Here is a 23,232-nt window from a genome sequence, read left to right on the forward strand (position 1 = left end):
CTGCTGCTGCTGCAGTCGCCGTTAACAAGCGTTGCCGCCAGCCGGCAACGGCTCCAAGTTTAAGTGTCTCGGATCTCCAAGTCTCAGTTGAAAATCTGTCGCGACAGCAAACGCGCGTGCGGCTTAAGCTTTTAATGCTAATTTTTATTGACTGCAACTTGCCAACTTCTGTGTGTGAGTGTGTGTGTGCGCGTACGCTCTGTTTGCGTGTGTGTGTGTGTAGGCGCAGGCGCGACTGCTTGAAGCAAAAGGCGCTTAAATTTTGTCACGTTCGCTTTTAAATCATTGAGAACACATTTAGTGCAACGTTTACTGTCAATTCAGTTGTTTCGGACAGGTAAGTGTCAACGGCAGCTGACAGATGTTTCATTAGCAGCTCAATTAAATTTTTCAATTGATTAACATATAACCTCTTTGTTGGCGGAAAGTAACTAGGTGGCAGCACTGCAACAGGATCTCAAATAAGCTGGCAGCCCAGCAGTTTAATTGAACTAGTTCCCTAAACTAAAAACAGTTATAAGCGATTTCCTGTCGTGTAACAGCGTTTAGTTTATTTTTAGGCAATAATTTTCGCAATTTAAAACTGGAGCAATGAGCATTGACAATTGGTTATTCGATGCGGGGCAGGAAATCAGTATCAAATATCAAATTTAATAAGACAGCCTGTGATTTTGATTGAATTGCGGTTAATCACACACACACGCACACACACACACACACAGGTCCGCTCAATGCATTTTAATAGAGGTGTTGAGTATTCGAATTTTATGAGGCAAGCGACTAACGACTACAGTTAACCGCAAATACAGGTGAGAACGAGAGATGTCTGTGTTAGGTTAGGTTTATGGTTTGCTTACCAGTTTTACTGTTCTGCTGCAGTAAACGGCATAGTTTCATTTGGATTTAAATTAAAACCAGGGACTAGCGCTCAATAATACGAGCTTAATATAAATAACAGGGCTTTCGAAAGTTTACTTTCAGCTACCATTTGTCTTTTTAACCCGAAATCTACTCGCATTTTTCATAGAGCACACGCTAGAAAGTAATGCCAAAAAAAAAAATAAAATAAAAAAAGGCCCAGTTTGTTTTACTGCAAGCGAGTTTGTGCTACTTATTTGCGGCTATCATGTTCCTGGCCGGGTTTTGCCAGCCAACTGAACTTGCAGCTGGAATGAAAGATGAAAGATCTGGTCTGCATAAATGCTGCTGGCATTTCGTGGGTGTAGATGCATTTGCCATGATAAGGCAGCCGGAAAACTGAGCCAAGTCACGACAATCTAGGCTAATTCTTAGACGTTGCAAAACTGTATCAGAAAATTAAGACGCGTGTGCAATCCATCAGAGCTGAGCTCTGCACTTAAATTGCCAATCAATTTGAACATTTATTTGGTTTTGGATTTGCGTGTGCAACTATTTATTCGCATGTTAGCGCCTGCCTGCCAATTTTGCAATATGCATATTGTATCTCAAAGATACACACACGTTCCGCACGATGCATATTATTATTTGAATTTCTTGACCTTGAACCTGAGCATTTTGTTCGGTTGGTGTTAATTCTAGCTGCTTGTTGACAGCTTTTCAGTATTTCTTTTTGTAACAAACACGGCAAACTTGCTGAAATAAGACACGAAAACATTTTTCAAGCCCTCGACAAGGCACTTTGTCCGTTTTCTTTTCACCATCTCTCTCTCTCTCTTTTTTTTTCTATCTAATCTCGGAGCAATTTATAAAGTAGCTTGATCTTGGTGCTCGAGTCTAGTTATACAATGCTTGCATTTTATATTTCGGCTATCTAGTTTATGGGCATATAATATCATAATACTGTCGTATCAACATAGAGCTAAGAAGCTATTTTGGGTGCTTATCAAGAGACACGTTTCAAATGTACAATCAAAGTGTTCTAGGGTAAACAGTTATTAAGGCTTATTTTAAGTGCTATCGAAGAAATTTAACTAGGCAACTTTTATTTATTGCATAGCTTTCGAAACTCTTCCGTATTTGTGTTGAATGGCAATTTGTTTTCATTTCGTGTAATGTGATTGAATGCATTTGGACTGCGCAAATTATGGAATTAGTTGGAAAAAATAATAATCAAAAATTTACACGACAATAAACGGGCTATACAACCAGAGCTGAAATTTAGACATTTGCTTCGATTGTAAATATACAAAATGTAAATATGAAAGACTCGTATTGTCTTTAGCTTGTTGTTAAGGTTAACCAGATTTCGTTTACACGTCACCCAAAAAAAACAGGAAAACAGACAATATTTTTGCCTAAGCAAATTGTAACAATATTTAAACATTTGCATATATGAGTGCCCCGTGCTCGACCATTCGCCCATTAATCCCATAAATTTGCTGTTGTTGTTGTTGTTGTTGTATTTTTCTTAGTTTTATTTTAACTAAACACTAAACAAAACAAAACAAAGCAGAAACACGCAAACAACGCCGGTGTGTGTTGACGTTGACAGCCCAGTTCCGGTAAAACGGCGCTGAACCCTCCCAAACCAAAACGCGAAGGTGAGTCGCTTTGTCCACCAGCCCAGACAGGGCAGGCAGACCAGCCAGATCAGGCTGAGCGGACAGCTACTGGTCTTGGCCAGCTCTTGTCCAGCTGACGATCCGCTGATGTCATATCAAATGGTTAATGACTTAACTCGGGAGCTGAACAGAGAGCTGAACCTTCCGACATTGTCGCGCGATTTGTTTGTAAACATTCAACAAAAGAAGATCTAATTAAGCCAACACTTACTGGAGTAATTGGCAAAAAGAGCTGACACCAGCTGAGACGATACAAATTCAGATGGAAATAAAATTAATCCAACAACAGCAACATTACAAATCACAAACTTGCGACAACCCCGGTTCGGTTCAGGATCCAGTTCATGTTTTATGTCGAGTCGGTTTATCTTACATTACATTGAGCTCGACTTGACTTGATTTATTTTTTGTTCCATTCCTGTTCCTAATATGAGTTATACAAAGAACTTCCAAGATGCTGCAACAGCGGTTCGGTACAGGATTCAGTTCATATTTTATGTTGAGTCGGTTCAGCTACTGGTTCAGTTCGCAGACAGTTTGAGCCGCAGAGCTCCTGTTAGCTTGCTTATCGATACCAGTTCATTTTACTTCTGTTCCATTCCTGTTCCTAAAATGGTTCACTCCGAGTTCCACAAACGCTACGGTTTCTGCTGTTTGGCATTGAAACCGAATTCTTTCATGTTTCTGTTCGGACTATGGTCGATTTCCTCAGGCACTCAAAATTACGTCGGTAGACGATGCAGTCCAACAGTTTTTGGTGGCTCAACTCAAGAATTTAAGGATTGGTGAGCATTTAACAGCATTTTCCATTATACTTATCATATTATGCAATTAGTCATGTAACTTTATCAGGCTGTGATTGTTGGCAACGACACTCAATTGGGGGATTGGTGCAAATGCAAAGCGTGACGACATCATCAGACAAAGCGCCATTTAAAATGTGCTGTGATATTCAATATGCGGCAATTAAAATGTAAATTGTATAAAATGCAATTCGTTTTGCCGCTGGCGTGCCAGTTAAAATATTGCACCTCATAATCAAGCCAACAAATGTCTAGTTGTAACCAATACCCAGAAATAATTGTATTGCTCATACGCAATGTTGACTTTAAGGTTATTGTCAAGAATTTATTTTCGAAATGTTAAACAAGTCGCTGAAATTGACACGTTTCAAGTTTAGCATATTTTTGTAATTGACTCGCAATGATTATTATTATGGTTATGATCGCAAATTGTGAAAACGATTTGCATTCAAACATATCAGATTGCCATCTAAACACACACCCAGAAATGCCCCAAAGTTTAACTTCATATTTTGTATTTGAACATATCAAATAACTTGTGGTTTGCATAATTTATAACTAAATGCTTAGTACTACTAACTTTTCAAATTGCAATTGATTAAGTTTAAATTGCGCTAATGCATAAAACGTGCTTTTTGCTGTTGCTTTGCAGCCATTTGTTCGTCTTCTTCTTCTTCTTCTTCTTCTTCACTTAATGTTAATGTTCATTAAACAACGCTGGTCACACTGTGCAATACGCCCCCACTCACAACACACACACAGCACACACACAGAGAAAATGTGACGTATGCGAGCTGATAAAATGCATTTGTTAAATTGCATTCAATCGTTTTTCAATATTTCGCAATTAAAGTGCATGCGATGCTAAATACTTGTGGCAAATGCATTTAACTAACTCGTGTACTGTCAACGAATCAGCGAATTGACAAATGACGTCATTGTTGTGTCTCATGGCCCATTGAAAGTGCAAATACATACATACATTTTTGCCGGCTGACTAGACGCTCAGGTATTTACAGGTACTCGCCATTGAGTGCTCTAATCGCTAGTATAAACACGGATCTGCTTAGGCACTCGGCTAACCAATTTCCTTCGTTATGAGCATGTGACGTCACAGCTGTCATGTTACTTCATAAATGGAGCTAACAAATGAACCTGAACCTGAACCTGAATCTAAAGCTTGTTTACATATCAAGAGGTGCGAGCTAGTGTCAAATTAGCAGCAGTTCACACCTCTCTGTTTATCATCTGTTGTCCATAGCTTTAACCGTTAGAGCGTTGGAAACTAGCCTGGTAGCGAGAAATTGGTTGTCTCTTCAATTATGCAACAGCTGTTAATTGAATAGCCCAAGAGAAATGTTTAAAAAAAAAATGAGTTCGCCGTGCGTGGGTGGCTTAGTCAGAAGCTAATGAATATATATGAAAAGTAAACAAAGTTGTTTAAACACTTAATGCCAGGCGTCTTGGCTATATTAACCGCATTCGCCATTCATGGCTCTGATAAAATGTCAAGAATGCATTAATATGCGCAGCTGAATCAACTTATGAATTAACCCAATAACACTTTGTAGTGAAGGCTTAACTCATTGACTCACATAAAATATTTATTGAAAACAATTCAATATTCAATTGTGTGTCAATGTTTGCAGCAAACATCTTTAATGCCGCCCAATGAAAAGGAAAATTTGGTTAATTCAATCGACCGTATTAGTCAGCTCTATAAATTTGTTGATGAGCTATCCTAAAATGAGTTTTTTTTTTTTCTATGTCAACGCTTTTGCACTGCATGACAGCATTTGGACAACCCCTCAGTTAGATTATATATGCATATTATAGCGTAATTAATTGATGATGACACATGTTTCGGACGCGCGATGACGAAAAGCGGCACACACAGATTAATTATTCAATCTTTGCAATAATAATTTACATAATACACGTAATAAATAATAATGATCTAATTAATATAAAATTATTATAAACAAACTCATAATCATTGACGTCTGTTGATGTATGAGATTTTATTATTATTAATTTATAATAAAATACATATTAGAGTTTTAGGCTAATAAGTGATTATTAGTGATAATTAATATTGGCAAGGCGGGTGTATCGAAATTTGGACTATGCTTTATGGTTTTTATTTTTATTTTTTTCAGCCCATAAAGAACTTCCTATAGCCTTTGTGTACATTAAACCGACGACAAGGGATTGGGAATTGCTTGTCATTCAGATCGCAGATGTTGGCTGCGAGTGTCACTGACATCAGATGGGGCCACATAGGCAGATATAGACAGGCACATATACATGCATGTTTACCTACTCATTTGTAGACGAAATGATTCGCATTTGGCATTGACAATGACTTTTGGCCGAAATGCTTAAATAAATTAGCAAGCCGCAAACTGAAACCTGTGGGCACGGCCAAAATGAAAACAGAAAACAATATAAACAATCGCTTGGCTTATTTACAATGAAAGCGAAGTGTTCTAATTCTGTAATTATTTCTTATAAATAATTTGGCTTTCGTAATGCTTGCCATAACTCTCTATCTCTCTCTCTCTCTCGGGGATATGAAGAAAAATGGCAATTAAGGTGACAAAAGTGCATTCGAAATGTAAATGCTTGCAGATGTTTCAAAAATTAGAACTAATCGGAATGCAAACGAATTAATTACTTTTAGGTACAAATCTGTGTGCCATTTATTATTAATTAAACAGATTCCTAGATTGTTTAGATTGTGCTTTTACTGCATATCTAAATATATATATACCTATATAGATAGCTGGAATCGTAGAGAAAATGTACCTTTACAGGTACAAAGAGTTTGTCATGCATATCAAAAGAATCGGAGCAACTGCTATTTATATGTAGACAATACGATTGTTTTTTTTTTTTTGTTTTTCGCAGACATTATTATGGCAGACGGAATACGGAGTGCGAGTACATTCCAAAAATATACGTAGGGCCATGTACATACACTGAGAAAGCAAAAAGTGAAATACAAATCTTTTTTAAAGACGTCCCACACAATTTTTAATTAGGTATCGAAAGTAAATAAATGTAAAAACTCAAGCGAAAAAGTAATAGAAAAAATAAAGGTAAAGCTCAACCTTATAGAGTCTTTATAGGAAATCAAATTTTTCAAAGATTGCAAATCGAGTTTTGTACAAAAGTTTTGACAGTTAGTTTTTTTCTCAGTGCACAAATGTAATAATAAATAAAACAAAATACAGGTATGGACCCGATTCTGTCAGCTAGAGGGGGGAGGGGGCCTGGCGCCGATTTCATGGTGTCCCACTGGCCGATATAAAGGCATTTAGCCGTAACACTCTGTGGGCGTTACAAAATGGGGCATATGCTCAGACAGGCATTTACATTTGTATCTCTCATTGACTTAATATAATTTAAATATTTATATTGCACCTTAAGCAATATAATTAACAGCGGGTCGCAATGAAAGCTTACTGGAAATCATTTCCAAAATTTTAAAATAATTAATGGGCCGTTATTAAGAGCAATGTTAATCTAAAGCTCACAAGCGCACTCTATATAGTCTAGAAATTTCATATATATATAATTGACTTTCCCTTTTTTTATTACCGCTCTTTTATCTGAATGTTAAATGCTTGACAAACTGGAATAAACGCATTTTTATTATCACTTTGTCACTTAAGGGTGACAAAAATAGCACGCGCAACGATTAGCGTGTGAGTAAGCGAGAGAGAAACAATGAGACGATGGCATAACATTAACATAAGAGAGCGCTTTGAAAACAACATGTTAAACTAAACAGTCTGCCGTGTTTAACATAGCAAATGCTGTCTGTTCAACGAAATAGTTGTTGTGCTGTTATTAACAGTTAACCACTTGCTATGCCTTATAATTCACAAGCAGTTCTGGCGCTGCCAAGTAGTAACTGTAAAGCGCACACTTAACAGTCGCGAGAGGTGAAGATTGGGTTACTCTTGCCTTAACCATGCTTGAGGGTCTTGTTCGCCCAACTTATACGTTACGACTAACAGAACAGCCTTGAGAACATCTGATCTCGCCAAATATATAAACATGAGAATCGATAAATAATTTTAATTCGAGATGATGCATATTGGGTTTTGTTCAGGTGTCAATTGTGGCCGTTTGTTGGTATTGGCATTTCAGCAAATTGTGACTATAGTTTGATTGACAGCGCACCTAATATGGGTCCCCCCCAAGTACTGCTGCTTTATGTACTGCTGTCAAGTACCGGAGATAATTACTACTAACTACGAGCCAAAAAGTGTTCGGTTTTTGCTGCCCTGTGGGCGAGTTGAGTGCATTCAAAACGTCAACTTTTCAAACGAATTATATACCTGTATTATATAAGTACCTGGGCAGCCTGGGCCGATAAAGCTGCACTGCTAATTCGCTCGACGGGGGCAGATAAAAATAGAATCTTACGAATGACTTCGCAACTTGAAAATTGTTTCCAATAAGCAAATTATGAATTATCAACAGTGAACACTGAATACAAATCTATTTTTTTTTTTTCGTTTTGTTTTTTATTTTTATTGAAACGGGGGGGTAGAGTTAGGGAGGAGGGGGCGATGAGTACAATGGAAACATGCGTAAATAATCGTGTATACAAAATGTGTTTATGACGACGTTGCCCACAAAAGACCATGATCTTCCAATGGGTTTATTTTTGTGCAAATTTTTATAAACATTTTATCTGAAAATATCTGAAAATTACTAAAGCGTTGCCAGCTGATACGCAAATTGCTGACATGGTATTTTCATTCAAAAACAAGAAGTGATATACCCATCGAATGCTGCCAGGCTACGAGATGACCTGTAGATCTTAATCAAATCATTTGTCCTGATTAACATATTATTACCCAGAGAGGTTATCTAATTTGCCGAAGAGAATTTTGTTGCTCAGTTTCTGTGATAACGTCTACAAAAACCTGAGTTTGCAGGTCGGGCATATCTGTGCAAGCATTTGGTTAGGGTATTACAAGAACACGTGACGAAGCGCTATAAAAACATATATGTATATATTCTCTATTGAGCTGCAGCTAAATATGCGGAATTTCTAGAAAAGACCAGAATACCTGGACAGATAGTACATTCTCTTGGCGTATTATCAAAACAATAAAGCAATCTTTATAATTAGGGTCTTGAGCAATGCCGATCAGCTGTCGAATGTTTCAAATCAAAATACTTTATTAAGGCATAGGCTAAAGAAATTTCAATATTTTCAGCTGGTGCTGGTTTCTTCAATAAACGAAAATGTTTCGGGGAACTTTCGACGTGGCTTTGTATTATTTTTGCACCCTCTAACAATGACGTCAAAAGTATTCGCTGCGTATTTCGAATTAGAGCGTCTATTTGTGCGCGGAGGAACTCAATCTAAATCCGAATAGTACTTGTATTAATAATGATATAATTTCCTAAAAATATATTCGATTAGGTTATCTATGTGTAGAATATCAATTTGGGTAATGCTTGAATTCAATTGAATTGTTCTGTTTTGCGGGGCTTGTTGGGAATTGAAGATTCTGAGCACCCGGAAACGCTACGCATAAAAAAGCTCAAAAAAGTAAAAATGTCAAATTCCAGCATATTTTCTGCACTCCAAAACATTCCGTCCGGCACATAAATGTCTTAAATACACATAATACACTCAACAAATCAACAATATATCAAACTGAATGTGTAGACATTTGAATTATGAAAGAGAAGATCGCTTGTCGTCGCATTTATTATTATTATTATTATTATTATTTTAATGTCATTGATACGCGCTCAATGCCAGACTCGAGGCGTGTAGACCCCCTGTCGGGAGTTGCATTTGAGTAAAAACCTGAACAAAATCGCATGGCATGCGAAATATTAATACCCCAGCAACATGCCGGGCAGGGGGAAGGCACACGGAGGGGCGCCAAGTTGCACTTGAAGGCGCAGACAATTGAAATTGTAATTGAAAATGAGAATAAAACCGAATCGACCAAATTTTAACAGTTATTAAACACAAATATGCCAAAAAATATTTTATTACTCGGCCACGGGCTAAGCAGCTGTCGGCCGTTTGTTGCTGCCGCCAAATTGATACCCTGTAAATGACAAGAGGCGGTGTATGCTGGACGTATAGGGATTGAATGTAAATGCGAATAGAACTATGACCTAAACAACCATAGACTTTTAATTACACGTAACTGGAAACTACATAATACCCTATAAAATATTTGATCTATAGGGATTTGATTGAACTATATAAATAAAATTTACCAATTACTAATCGTCTAATAATTAAAAAAAAAAGTATTAGGCATATTGAAAACTATTTCTAGGGTATTGCTTTGTCGATAACACGAATCTGCCCAAATGTTTCATTGTTTTTGTTGAGTATGTGTTAAATTGTCGCTGTCAAAATTAACTAGAATTTAATTCAATTGAATTTATGGTCACACTTCCACTGACGATCGTCTTCAAGAGCCAATACGATTTCGTCATTATTTGACGTGTGGCTCTGTCTGATAGAGAATAATTCCCTAAACACCCAATTTGTGAAGTGGATTCTTTCTCGAATTGCTGATGCGAATATCGCGTGCAAGTGTGCCCAGCCTTGAGAACATATTGATGCCATACCATATTGCACTCGTCAACAGACTCAACAAAATCTGAGTTTCAATTTGTTTGGCGTGAGAAATATTTTCCATATACTGAAGTCAAATTTCCGTGTAAATGCTGCCAAATAATTGGCACAATTGTAGGTGCTATAATTCCTTGATATTGCATTCTCAGAATGTACGTGCATTACCCAAGGTTGGCCTTTCAATGATGTTTATCCACACATTGACCTTGATCGATGAGGAAAATCGAACGAATTTCCTATAGAGCCCACAATTTCAGTTCAGAGCAGACAATACGTGCGTTAAAGAACCACCCAAATACAAAAATAAACACGACATTGTCCATGAAATTGATTATCAGCAGCATCGACTATTTTAATGAGCCGAAATTAAGCTGTTAGCACATCTATTTAACGTATTTAACGTATTTTTCGTTTTTATTTATTTATTTTTATTGCACCTCAATGCACGGTTTTATGTCATAGAGGTAAACATTGCGCTTGGCTGTTAAACTCGGCGAATAATTCACATTTTTGCAACTCACAAACTTTCCTGAAAATGTTTACTGAGTAACCCATAATATTCTTATTACTTTTATTAAACAGCATTAACTATTCAGCTGATCTGTGACAATGACCAACATTTCTGATCAATCAAGAGAATGTGAACTAAGTGAAATGCTCGACTAACAGCTGCCCTGTATTTGATATTTGAACTAGATATATGAGATCCAAGATCAAATAAACTATGCTATTGTCGTTTGTTCTCTTGGGATTTAAAATATGATTGAATATATATTAGAAATATTCAACATTCTTTATACCCTTGATATTTATTTAAGTTAAAATTAAAAATCTTTCAAATGTTTTATTATTAGCTTGCCATATACAGGATATTTCTAGGAGAAGGAACTAGAAGTAGCTCTAGACTTCCGAGCTAGCTTCAAAAATGTTTATGCCCTAATATGATGGGTATATCGTTTATTGGGGCTTTCACAAAAAATACTTCCCAGTCAACACACCCTTTAGGTGCTATATACCCAAGGCTTCGATAAGTGAAGCATTTCAAGTCTTTGGCATAGAATTTATATACAATATATGTATTGCGAAACAAACAGATTATTGTTCTTTGGGCATACATAGTATATTGGCTAGGAGCTGTGCTGATGCAATCGTTTTAGTTGCCTAATCCCAAGGCAGATGATTGTGCACAACGATATCTGGCCAAGCATTCCATAGGCAAGTATAAATATAATAATACTCTGACCGCATTGAAATAGGTTGCGATCTTATCGCATTTGTCATCCACGTGAATACGTCACAAATTTGACAGCTTTAAGAATACAATGTTAATTTATCAATGGGTTCGATTACGCTCGTTGTCTGATAAGCTATTACATGGGTAATACAATTAGGAGTATGTACTTGAACTACTTTTTTATGCTCGATAAGAGATTTTGTAACCTGGAATGTTCAGTTCTCGAGAGAGAAATCTCAAAACTTAAATTCTACGCACTAAGGGGCTGGAAACTTGAGTTGTTGTTTATTGTTGTTGTTGTTGTTGTTTGTCCGGCAGTTCATAAATATTTTATCACATGACTTAAATACATTGGAATGCCGCACTTTTGCGCTGATACCGAAGCACAATATTGACTGGCTATTGACCAGAATGACAATATCGTCCAATGTGCCCGGAATTGGTAATAATAATCAACTAAGTACTTAATAGCATATAAATATCAGCTAATTGAATGGCCGCCCAATCATGTTGTCGGGCCAATCGAACTGCCAAATTTTGGACAAGTTCGAAGCCAGCCAGATGGTATCTGTTGTCACACCAAATTCTGCAGATTCTGATTTAGGATTTGGTTTAGATAAATCATTGATAAACCGTACCAAATGACATATCAATTAAGCTCCGGACATGTTGTCATCGCCATTCACATTAGACAATTCAGTTTTTGTACTTGAAACAGAATTCTAGTTCAATATGTACACAAATTCCTATTGTTCTTTGCGCAGCTCGAGGCACAGTGCTCAAATTCATTTAATTGTGCACAAAATTAAACGATTAAAATGTCGAATCAAATTTTAAAAAGCTTTCACGATTTTCCTTATTTTTTCGACTTTTCACTGAATAAACCACTTAATATATACTTAGTATAAAAGATATAATTAATGAGAACAGAAAAAAATATGGTATATATATAGTATATAGTATAGGGTCGATATATTTAGTAGCTCTTAACAGAAAGCAATCGGATCATGGTTTTATCTATGTGTACATCGATTTCGTCGATTGTATATGATGATATATAGTGCCTGGCATGAATCAGCAGGGAATTGAGTTCTTCGATGATAAGAACGTGTGACCTTGGAATTTGTATTGGTAATGTCAATACAGCCAGTCATTTATTGAGAACCAATGTTAAATAATGCCAAATTTTTGATTTACTTTCTTACTCATTGCCTTGGCCAAGGTTTTAGTTGTCGATTTTCGAATCCGTCATATTAGTTGAAAGTTTTGCTGAATCATAGAAAGCATTTCCGTTTCGGGTGAGTTGCAACGTTCAATACTGTTTAATTTTACAATTTAACTGTTTTTTCTTTTTTCGTACTTCTTTAACTTTTGCCATTTACCAAAATTGTGGGCATTGTTATGTGGTCCTCGCATCCTAGCCAGCCGGCGGACAAAGAGTTTCTTTATGCTGTGTCCACTCTCTTTGTAATGGGTCAACATTATGTTGTTGTTTATTTATTCGTTTTCTTTTTTTTTGGTCTGGTCAATCTCCGGTTTGTGTGATTCTTTTGTTTGTTTGCGTTTGGCCCAAAAGCGTTTCTCGTACTCAGACACAGAAATCGGCCATAAAACTTAAGTTTAATGTCAAGCAAATGGCGACACTGGGAATTAGCAAATGTCGACGTCTGATGGCTTTATTTCCATAGCCTTGATATGCTCTGGGGCGTTTATGGATATTAGAACTGAGAAGAGACTCAGTTGGCCTGAGTCGATTTTAATTAGCTTTCTTAATGTGTCGGCTTGGATTTCTTCGGTTTCTTTGTTGCCTTTTGTTTACTATCAACTGCTCTTTGTGGGCGTTAAAGCTGAGTTACGATAAATATCTACCAAATTCATTTGCAATTTCTTTTGAACAAACTCTAATATTTTAAAAGAGAGTGGCGAACCGATTCCTAAAGAATACCATAAAGAACTGGCAGCTCTCTAAATAGATTTCGCAGCGGCTGTGAAAATATTGTACAAAGAAAAAAAAAAAAAAATTATATGCAAATTCCTGCATTGTATTTATGGGAAAAACAGAAGCTTCGAATGATGCCAAACGAAATGCCAGATCCAGATAGTATCGGATCATATTGAAACGTGCACAGATTTCAGTTTCTTTTCTTTAATGTACATATATTTGAGTACAAGTAGACTTTTTACTCAAATTTCGCACAAAAAATTGAATAAATATTTGATATGCATGCATAGATGGCATGTTTGTAGAATTTATCTATATTTTGATTTGGTTTAACAGCCTTGAACTTAAATTGGGTACAATTGAGTACGTTTGTAGATATATCATATCAATTTGGTTTGATAATAAACACAAACAGGCAAACAAACATTCAAAATAAAAATATATACGTAAATTAACTGCGCACAAGAAATGCTCACGGCTTTGCTAACCGGCCAAAGGTCTTGGCAAACAATTTAAGGAATTTTACCAAAATTCCATGTCTTCGTTACATATCACAGGTTTGCATCTGGCGAGGAATACGTGATACCAGTGGAGAATACACATACACATGCATGCATTCACACCTTTGGAAAGTGTCTTTTTGCATCTTTTCGGAAATTTGCCGATATATGTGCAGTGGGAGAGCTTAGAAAACTGTCTCTGTTAATGGGCAATGCGCTCTTCTCTCCCTTTCGCACAGGTACAGACATCTCTATACAAGCAGCAAGCTTTGCCACAAACACTGTAAACTTAACAGTGCTGATATAGCCAGCGCGCTCTCGTACTCTCGCGCTCTCCGCCACTCTCGCTCTCACGCTCTCTCTCTTTCGCACACCACCTACACACCGCAGCGTTCACTGCAGGCGCTTAACAGTAACAGCAAACAAAAAAGTAAACAACAGCAAAAGCATTTGCAAAAGAGACCTCAACAGCAGCGACGGCTTTGGTTTGATGGTGCCCAATAACTTTTATTGAGTTCAGTCATCGGCTGGCCGCGATCGTCTGAGGAACGTGTTGGCGAAAAAAAAAAGGAAAAACTATTGGTTATTTTATTATTACGGTTCTGTTTGGCAAAAGAACTTATTGGCTGTAGTGTTAAATTTTAAAAAAAGGCCTTCATTCATTGTGCAAGTTACAAAAAAAAGTTAGTATGAATACGTATACGTAATATATATATTTAAAAATTCTCAAAGTGCTAATGCCTTAACTTAAATTTACGAGCTTCGATTATGTGCGTTCTTTTACTATGCCAATAATTTTGAAAAATTTGCAAAACACTTTTGAAAAATTGAATGTGCAAATGTGAATTAATAGAAATAGTGCAATCATATTTTATACACACTTCGAAAATATGTGCAATTCTTTTTCGATGCATGTCTATAAATGCGTAACAAACAGCTTGATTCGAATTGTTGTTTATTTATTTGAGAAAGATATTTTTCTGGTTTCATTAAAGTATATTTCATTTGGGGTAAATAAACTCTGAAAATTTGCAGAGCCAAATAAAGCTAAAATAGAGCTATTTATAGCACGTTTTATTAAACAATTCAAACTCGTCCGTTAGCCACATACTTAAAATCATTTTCCCTTATATCAATTAACACATTCCAGAGTTTTAGCTAATTGAATATGGCTAACTAATTGGCGAATCAAACTCTCAAATAACTTAACACATAATTAAAAACGGGTTCAGCTTTAGCAAAAAAAAAAAAAATATGAAAACAAAAAAAGAGTTGAGATTTTTAATGCGAATGTTTGAACAACCCGTATTATTCAAATAGTATTTATGATACGATAATTAAATACATTTTGTGGCACTCAATAAAAAAAATTAAACACAATATACGAAACTGGCAAAATCTATTTGCAATTTGCATTTAAATAAATAATAAACCTTCTTTATTATTATCAGTTTTTTTTATTTTTTCATTTTTATTTATTATTATGTTTTGTTTAAGTCAAACAAGTTTAATGCTCTGTCATAACTCTCCGAGTCCCGTGTCCGGAACCCAGCAAAAAAAGGGGCGCTTTGTGCCTCTTTTTTTATTTTTTTTTTATTACTATTTTCATTTTTTGCTGCCTTTGCGTAAATTTGGATTCGGTGCCTGAACAAAAAGCCAGACAAAAAAAATAAAAATTGAAAAAACTTTCGGGCTTAAAATGAGTTTTTAAAGCTGACGTCATCAGAATTTTTTAAAAGTTTACTGTTATTTGATTGCTGGCGTTTCGGGCTATGTTTATGTTGCCAATTGTGGCCCACAATTTTGGAACTACGCGGGGCATATCAGTGCGTTGCCTGTGTTCGTAACTCACACATCTATTTGAGTTCCTAAAAGGAATTGATTCTTAAAAATCCACAAGTTTCCTAGGAACATGTCTTCTTTAACATCCCAAGCAATCTACAATTATTTCTATTTTCCCATAAACCTTTTGGCAATATTTTCAACTGGCTGCAGGGTATCTTCTGGCACATACTCTCGATCATCTTAAATTTGATTTGCCAATGCATGAAGTGAATTTTTGATGAGCGTGAAATTTCCAAGGGGTTTGTGTGCGTGCGCTCCTTAATTTTATTTTTACAAGCCAAAAATATGTGATAAACTAATTGATTTCGTTGATTTTTACTACGTCTCTAGCCTCAGCTCCAGTTCTTAACTATACCACAAAACCGATTAAAAAAAAGCTATGCAAATGCTGAAATTAGGAAGCCAGCGAAACCAGTTTAGAGCTACCTCAGCTTTATTTAGCCATGCATAATTGAAATTCATCGAGACTTAATTAGACTTTGATGTTCATATTTATCGCTGCATGGGGCGTATGCGTAATACGCAAATTTCAGGAGCTTTCCATTAAAAAAAAAATACATAAAAAAAAAAACAAACGCTGATAAGAGCTGAGATAGCTAATTTGTTGACAAATTGCAAACTTCTTATCTAATCGCAGCCTCACAATTTGCGACCGATGATCTCATAGAATTCCAGACTAGTTGGGATTAGATAAACAATTTGGGTTAATTTCCACACTAATCTATTTACTTTATCATTTACAGTTGAACGCGCCTAGCTGCATTTTCAACTACAAGACATGGCTGTCAAGTGTGCCCTGCTGGGGCTCTCACTACTCCTGGTGCTTCTTGGCCTGGCCGATGCCTACGATCACACACTGAAACTGGACTTCCCGGGTCCGTATTGTGCGCGACAGAACACATGCTGCAAGGATCGGCGCGACGGCTGCTCGATGCCTATATCCAGTTAGTACCGAATTCAATTATTTCCCCATATTAATATGGTACCCTATTTAAATATTTCCCCATATTCCTACATAAATATAGTACCATATTTAAATATTTTCCTTTATGCTATCCATATTTGTATATCCAGTCAAATATTTCCCCATATTACCCTATATAAGGTATTTCCCCATATTCCTAACAGAATATTATTTCTTATTCAAATATTTCCCTATATTCTGCTCATGTTTGAATGTACAGTCAAAACCAAATTCAAACATTTCCCCATATTTCTACCTAGATATTATACCCCTTTCAAATATTTCCCCATATTTCTACCTAAATATAGTAAATCATATATGCTACCCATATTTGAATATTTAGTATCTTATTCAAATATTCCCCATATGCCTATCTATCTTTTTGTTGTTACTCATAACCTAATTCGAAATATTTCCCATTGTTCCACTTACCCGGTTAGCTCCTTCTTAAAGTATTTTCCCCATATCTCAATCTTTTTGTTCTTGTCAGACAGTCGTCATAAATCTGCTAACTATTGTATATTTCCCTCACTCACAGCAACATTGTGCTACTGCGATGAGTTTTGCGATCGGGATGACTCCGGTGACTGCTGTCCGGACTACCGTTCGTTCTGCTTCAATGAGCCGGATCCGGTGCTCAGCTGCCTGCACAACGGCATCTATTTCCACAAGTACAACACCACGTGGGACAATTGCAACGAGTGCCGTTGCCTGGACGGCGGCCGGGTGCAGTGCGACACGGACTTGTGCCTGACCGACGACGAGCTGGTCCATAGCGTCAACTCGATCCATCGGCTGGGCTGGTCGGCGCGCAAATACGACGAATGGTGGGGCCACAAGTACAGCGAGGGTCTGCGCCTGCGCCTGGGCACCAAGGAGCCCACCTATCGTGTCAAGGCGATGACACGTCTGACCAATCCATCGGATGATCTGCCAAGAAAATTCAACGCCGTGGAGAAGTGGTCCAGCTATATATCAGAGGTGCCCGATCAGGGCTGGTGCGGTTCCTCCTGGGTGCTGTCCACCACTTCGGTGGCATCCGATCGCTTCGCCATCCAGAGTCAGGGCAAGGAAGTGGTCCAGCTGTCGGCACAGAACATACTCTCCTGTACGCGTCGCCAGCAGGGCTGCGAGGGCGGTCATCTCGATGCCGCCTGGCGTTACCTGCACAAGAAGGGCGTTCTCGACGAGAAGTGCTATCCATACACACAGCATAGGGACAGCTGCAAGATTCAACGCCACAATAGTCGTTCCCTAAAGGCCAACGGCTGCCAGCCGGCGTATGGCGTCAATAGGGATAGCTTGTACACAGTGGGCCCCGCGTACAGTCTGAGTCGCGAGGCAGACATCATGGCTGAGATCTATCACTCGGGACCCGTACAGGCCACCATGCGCATCTACCGCGACTTCTTCTCCTACTCGGGCGGCATCTACCGCCAGACGGCTGCCAATCGCGGTGCACCCACCGGCTTTCATTCGGTGAAGCTTGTCGGCTGGGGTGAGGAGCATGATGGCGTCAAGTACTGGGTAAGTAGAAGGCAGAACAGTGATTAGGATGGGAGTTGGAAAACGTACTTACCTAACATTGATTTCTCCAATTTGCCAGATTGCGGCCAACTCGTGGGGTCCCTGGTGGGGCGAGCACGGCTACTTCCGCATATTGCGCGGCTCCAATGAGTGCGGCATCGAGGAGTATGTGCTGGCCTCCTGGCCGTACGTCTATAACTACTATAACACGAAGTCGGTATAAATGGAGCCGAGTGGCAAACTTCTCGTAATCTCGAGCTATACGCCGTGACGAACAATTTATCTCATGTTTCAAAATTTTCCATTTGCTACGACACTGAAAGTGAATTAGGCGCTTCTAATTGTAAATTTATGCTAGAACTTAGGTACTAAAAATGATTAGCTTTAAGTCGCGCTGAGACGACAACATTGTTAACTGCCCCCCGGGTCCAAGTCCAGCTCCAGCACCCAACGAAATAACTCTTCAACTTTTATAGCCACCTCTCCCTGAACGACTAATTTTCTGAGCCCTCGATGGATATGGAACTGCAAATCAATTCGTAACACGAAACTGCCACATATTAACCTTACCGTCCTGCCCCGAACCACACACTTCCTCTCTCTCTCTCACACATAATACTGCCACAGTAAATAGCAAATCATATTCTCGTCGAAGGACTTTGGAAGTCGCTTGATCCACCAATCAGGTTATTTTGAACGAGACATGATATGAGATGCGCAAAGGTATTCAAAGAAATGATTAGGAACGAGTTGGGTCTACGTCTACTTATCCACACTCATGTATTGTAAATGAAAGCTAAGTTAACTGATTTATAACCGGATTGAACGTGTTCGGCTTTATAATGTATGTATATTTTTAATAAACGAATTGTATTTCATGTTTGCGTCTTCTTTCCTTATCCCCATTCGTCGTGACAATAACATTCGAGTTCTTGATATTTGACTATTAATTTGCTAAAAACAATTTGATCTTAACTTTATTTATCCACAATCAAAAATCTGTCAAATTGCATATAATCAATAATTGGTTAATGTTTAATTTATAATGGTATAATATTTCGTTTTAGATCTTTTCCTTTGTTTAACAATATTTCACATCTTTATTTATTTATTTTTTCTTGGTTTTCTTTTTGTTTTTGTTTTTGCAAGGGGTTAAATAATAGAATACAATAAAATACAATTCTTTATGGGGGGTAATTACTTGTAATTATGAACTAAATACGCGATAATAAAGGAGAAAAATCATTAAGAATGTTGATACTTTGCACTTACAATTATATAATCGAAAATCAAAGTCATAAGCACTTTTTTGGATAGTCCTTGCACTATCCTAAACAATCTACAATTTATCATGGAATTTCGTTTCTTTTAGAAAACACAGTTGTTAACGTTGTTTTTGATCGTTTTGCAAGGTTCTGCATTATTCTCTGTTTGACCAGCCTTTTGAAGAGTGGGTTTTACTATTTGCTCACTGATAAGTAGCTTTACAAAAATAGGCGTGAACGAGGGGCGTTGTTTGCTGTGTTTTTAAGTGGTTAGCAAATGGAGAAGGTGTAGGAGGAGTTCTTCATTAATTGAGTGTAATGCCGGCAAATGAGACTTCCAGTGCGGTGTCATTGGACTCCATGCGGCTGCGCAAGTGCGCCAGCGTATTCTTATAATGACTCTCAATCTGCTTAGTTTCCTCGCTGGGTTCCAGATTGGGCAGCTCTTCGTTTACCTTGGCAATGAGCTGGAAAATACAATAGAATGTAGTGCAGCACATTGGTTGCGCTCAGTGTGGGGCCTTACCTGATTCAGCATGGCGACAGTGATGAGTGAGTTGCCGCGCTCAAAGTAGAACAGATAATGATTCAATAGTTCCACGTACAGTTGCACTTGCACGCCCGTATCCAGACACTGTGAGGCGATGCGTGCGCCCTTTTTCAGACAATCCAGCGTACGCTTCTCATCGCGCATTTCCTCACCATTTTGCCTACAAGTATTGTTATTTTCAAATGTCTGGTTTTAAATGTTTATTCGCAATTGACTTACTTGCCGCTCCAGAAGAGCGCCGCACAGGCCACAACGCCGCGACACTGATCTGGCTTCTTCAGCAGCTTGGACGCAGCCAGCGCACAGTTGGTGCGCAGCGGTTCGGCGTTCTCCTCGCCAAAACAAGACATTTGCTCAAATGTGGACATGATGAGCGTTATGGCCGCCAGTTGTGCCTTCGAATCGGATATTTCATCCTCGTACAACGAGAAGGCCTGCGTCATAAACTCATACGCCACAGTCTCGTGATTTGTATAGCGTATCTCGCCAATAACCAGAGCGCCCTGCAGATACAGGCGCAACGCCAAATCTGGCAAATCCGCTTTGGCCAATGCACTGATTGTGCTGTGACAGTACTGCACAATCTTCTGACACTTCTTGTCCCAGTTCTCATCCTGTTCAGCAATTGCTTTGTATTTAAATGCCAACTGATAAGCGGCGAACACAAGTGGCGGCAGGACATGCTTCAGTCTCTGACCGCCGCCGTTGCCCAAATGTTTGCGCGCTATTTGCAGCATTTTGTATTGCATGTCCGGCTCGTCGGATTTCAGGAGGTGTATAAAACTGCAATATAAAAGACAAATGAAATTGAGTTTCAACTTCTTTTCAATGCAGCGACAGCTTACCGAGCCACTACGCCCTGCTCCTCCGCAAACTCCTCGGCATCCGCGCTATTATTGGCAGCCGTCGTGCTCGTCTCATCGTCCTTGATCAGCGGTGTTATGATCGTCAATATGCTGTCCGCCTGATCGGCTGTGGGCACCAGAGTTTCATTCTCCAATATGTTCATAACCAAATATAATGCCAACGATTTTCGCGAGGTGTAATCGAACTTTTCCAGCAGCGGGCAAAAGTTGTTCAATTGTATAATGGTCAGCGCATTATTGTAAAAATCTATGCAGATGCGCAGCAGGCGCGAAAGTTCCTGATTAACGGACAACAGGTGTGAAATGCTGTAAGTTAAGTGTAACAATTAACGTATTATCATATCCAACGATAACGAAACGAACACTCACTTGTTCATGTTCATGCGGTCGAGTATTTGTGCGGTTGTGCCCAGCACTTTGTCCACATAGTCGACGCGATCGGCATACACTTTCTGCGCCAAGCTGAGTAAGGCCACTTGTAGCGATATTGTGTCCTCGAGCGGCATATCCGTGCGGGTCTGCACAATGTTTGCCACCTGCACGCTGAACACCTCAAAGAGCTCCACTTCGGCGGGTATGATGGCATCAATGGCATTGCCGCTCGTCTGTAATCAAATTTGATTATAATTAAATGTGAATTAATATTTGAATGGAGCACTTACCTTGCCGCTGCGTTGATTATAGGCCGCCAGTCGTTCAATTAGAGAAATAATAATGTTCTTAACATTCACGCCTGTCTCCAGCTGGGCGCAGGACTTTAGGAACGGATCGAGTGTCTGCAGATGAAACTCATCGGGAAATACCTGAATAATGCACTCCATCAGATACTCCTGCGCGATGGCATCCCGACAGCTAACCACCTGTTCTAGTATGCCGGGTAGTATCAGACGCCTGTATGTCTCCAGTGTGGCGGACTCCAGCTGCGACAGACGCACCAGATTCGTGCCCACCAGAATTTTCAGTTCTTCGCGCTCCTTTTCCCGGCGCGTCTTCTCGCTGGAGTGGCCCTGATGCTGCATGCGCACCCACAATTTATTCATTTCTGCGAAATTCGTCAATACAAAATCGATGGCATCGTAAACATTGCCCTCGTGTTCATTCTCCGCCACCAGCACATCGGGTAATATGTTGCGGGTGCACTGCAGCAGATAGTTGCGAAGAAAGAGACCGCGCAGGGGATGCTGCACACCACGACACATCTCCACCAGATCCTTGAGAATGCTGCGCTTTAACGTCGAGTCGTTCTTTATGTATACAATGCCCACTGTGATGAGCAGGTAGAGGCGCGGGACTATCGTGTGCGAATACTGAACCAATTCATACAGATCCGTCTCCTTGTTGCTTTTCTCGCTGAGATACAGTTCCAGGTGGCACAGCTCATTCGTAACAGACATGTCTGTGCACATATGAAAATATATGTTATGAAGAATAGACATATATTTGCCAATTTAATATGTACTTACATAGCTCATAGTAGCTCTTGGGAGATAGCATCGAGGTGCGCAACTCGCTTAACATTGTGCTGGCACACTTGAGGGCGTCCAGCATGCGTTCCTTGTCCAGAAAGTGATTCATTTGGAATGCCTGTTTGCGTGCTGCACCGACCGCCTCGGCTAGCAGCTTCTCCTGGTCGTCCAAACCATTCGGCATCGTCTGGAATGAGACATAGCATACAGTGTCAGGCAAAGTGGGCCAACCAGTCGATGTGCGCGAATACATGAGAGTGTGAGTAATGGCGATGACACGAATTTGTGAGAATTGAGAGAAACAACACACAAAATACAAAACACATAGCGACATGAGATGAGATAAGCGTCGACAGCTCATTCGGATGTTGCTGGATTAAGCTGGGCACTGGAAATGGGCGAACGATGATAACACAAAAAACAAGAGCTGAAAATGGATTCTCCAAGAATGCGACCAATTTCCGACTGCGCCCCCCGCAGCGTGCATTCATTGTGGAAACAAACAAATAGTAGTAGTAAATAATTAATGTGAACAGCAATAGATAGTGCAAGGGTGGGTGGAGTGGAGTGGAGTGTTGGATTAGAGTTGGCTGTGCGTGGCGTATTTACCCTGGTTAGGCCACCAGTGGGCACTTGGCCGCTGTACGTGGAGGAGTTCCAGGGATACATGCTGGATGATCTAGGTGCTGTGCTTGTGGTGGTGGTTGAGGTTTTGGTGGTATGTGCTTATGCGAACTCCTATTATGCTGGCGGACGCAGTTGCAAGTTGCACAGGTTTTGCCGCTAGCAAAGTGGGCGGGCGAGGGCGCAGTCAGCGTTTTCAGTTTGTGTTTTCTTCTACTTAATATGGTATTTGCGCTAAGCTGAAATATCTGCTTCCGGCTGCTGGTGACTACGCGTTGATTGGGAGTGCACTTACCATTACAGCAGCGATGTGTGGGCGGAGCAAGGATGCGAAATTGTCTTAAATTAAAGTAATTTTTTCAATAGTTTTGTACTCAATGTGACCAAATGCGGTTAACAGTAAAAAACCATGCATGTACAAATACCAAACGAAGAAAAATACTAACGCCTATTGACATACAACCTGGTC

At 39.1% G+C, this 23,232-nt stretch overlaps 2 protein-coding genes across 4 annotated transcripts; one reads left to right on the forward strand and one right to left on the reverse strand.

Annotated features, from left to right (window-relative positions):
• Positions 1-98: 98 nt before the first annotated feature.
• Positions 99-18,870, forward strand: Swim (Secreted Wg-interacting molecule). 2 transcript variants are annotated; one of them, XM_015173591.3, is made up of 4 exons: positions 99-337; positions 16,245-16,445; positions 17,004-17,992; positions 18,072-18,870. In XM_015173591.3, the coding sequence occupies exons 2-4, from the start codon at positions 16,280-16,282 to the stop codon at positions 18,213-18,215; spliced, it is 1,299 nt and encodes a 432-aa protein (XP_015029077.1). In that variant the 5' UTR covers positions 99-337; positions 16,245-16,279; the 3' UTR covers positions 18,216-18,870. The 2 variants fall into 2 exon arrangements, with proteins under 2 accessions (XP_015029077.1, XP_002050789.1); XM_002050753.4 differs by lacking the exon at positions 99-337 and adding an exon at positions 14,184-14,339.
• Vps35 (Vacuolar protein sorting 35) lies at positions 18,823-23,176 on the reverse strand. Of its 2 annotated transcripts, none has more exons than XM_015174646.3 (8): positions 23,059-23,176; positions 22,137-22,326; positions 21,336-22,069; positions 21,043-21,278; positions 20,653-20,979; positions 20,027-20,590; positions 19,784-19,967; positions 18,823-19,724 (listed from the first exon to the last, which is right to left on the reverse strand). In XM_015174646.3, the coding sequence occupies exons 1-8, from the start codon at positions 23,059-23,061 to the stop codon at positions 19,563-19,565; spliced, it is 2,400 nt and encodes a 799-aa protein (XP_015030132.1). In that variant the 5' UTR covers positions 23,062-23,176; the 3' UTR covers positions 18,823-19,562. The 2 variants fall into 2 exon arrangements, with proteins under 2 accessions (XP_015030132.1, XP_002050788.1); XM_002050752.4 differs by lacking the exon at positions 23,059-23,176 and adding an exon at positions 22,749-23,016.
• Between the last annotated feature and the right edge of the window lie 56 nt (positions 23,177-23,232).

This window comes from Drosophila virilis, chromosome 5 (genome assembly GCF_030788295.1).
Source record: "Drosophila virilis strain 15010-1051.87 chromosome 5, Dvir_AGI_RSII-ME, whole genome shotgun sequence".
Classification (NCBI taxonomy): domain Eukaryota; kingdom Metazoa; phylum Arthropoda; class Insecta; order Diptera; family Drosophilidae; genus Drosophila; species Drosophila virilis.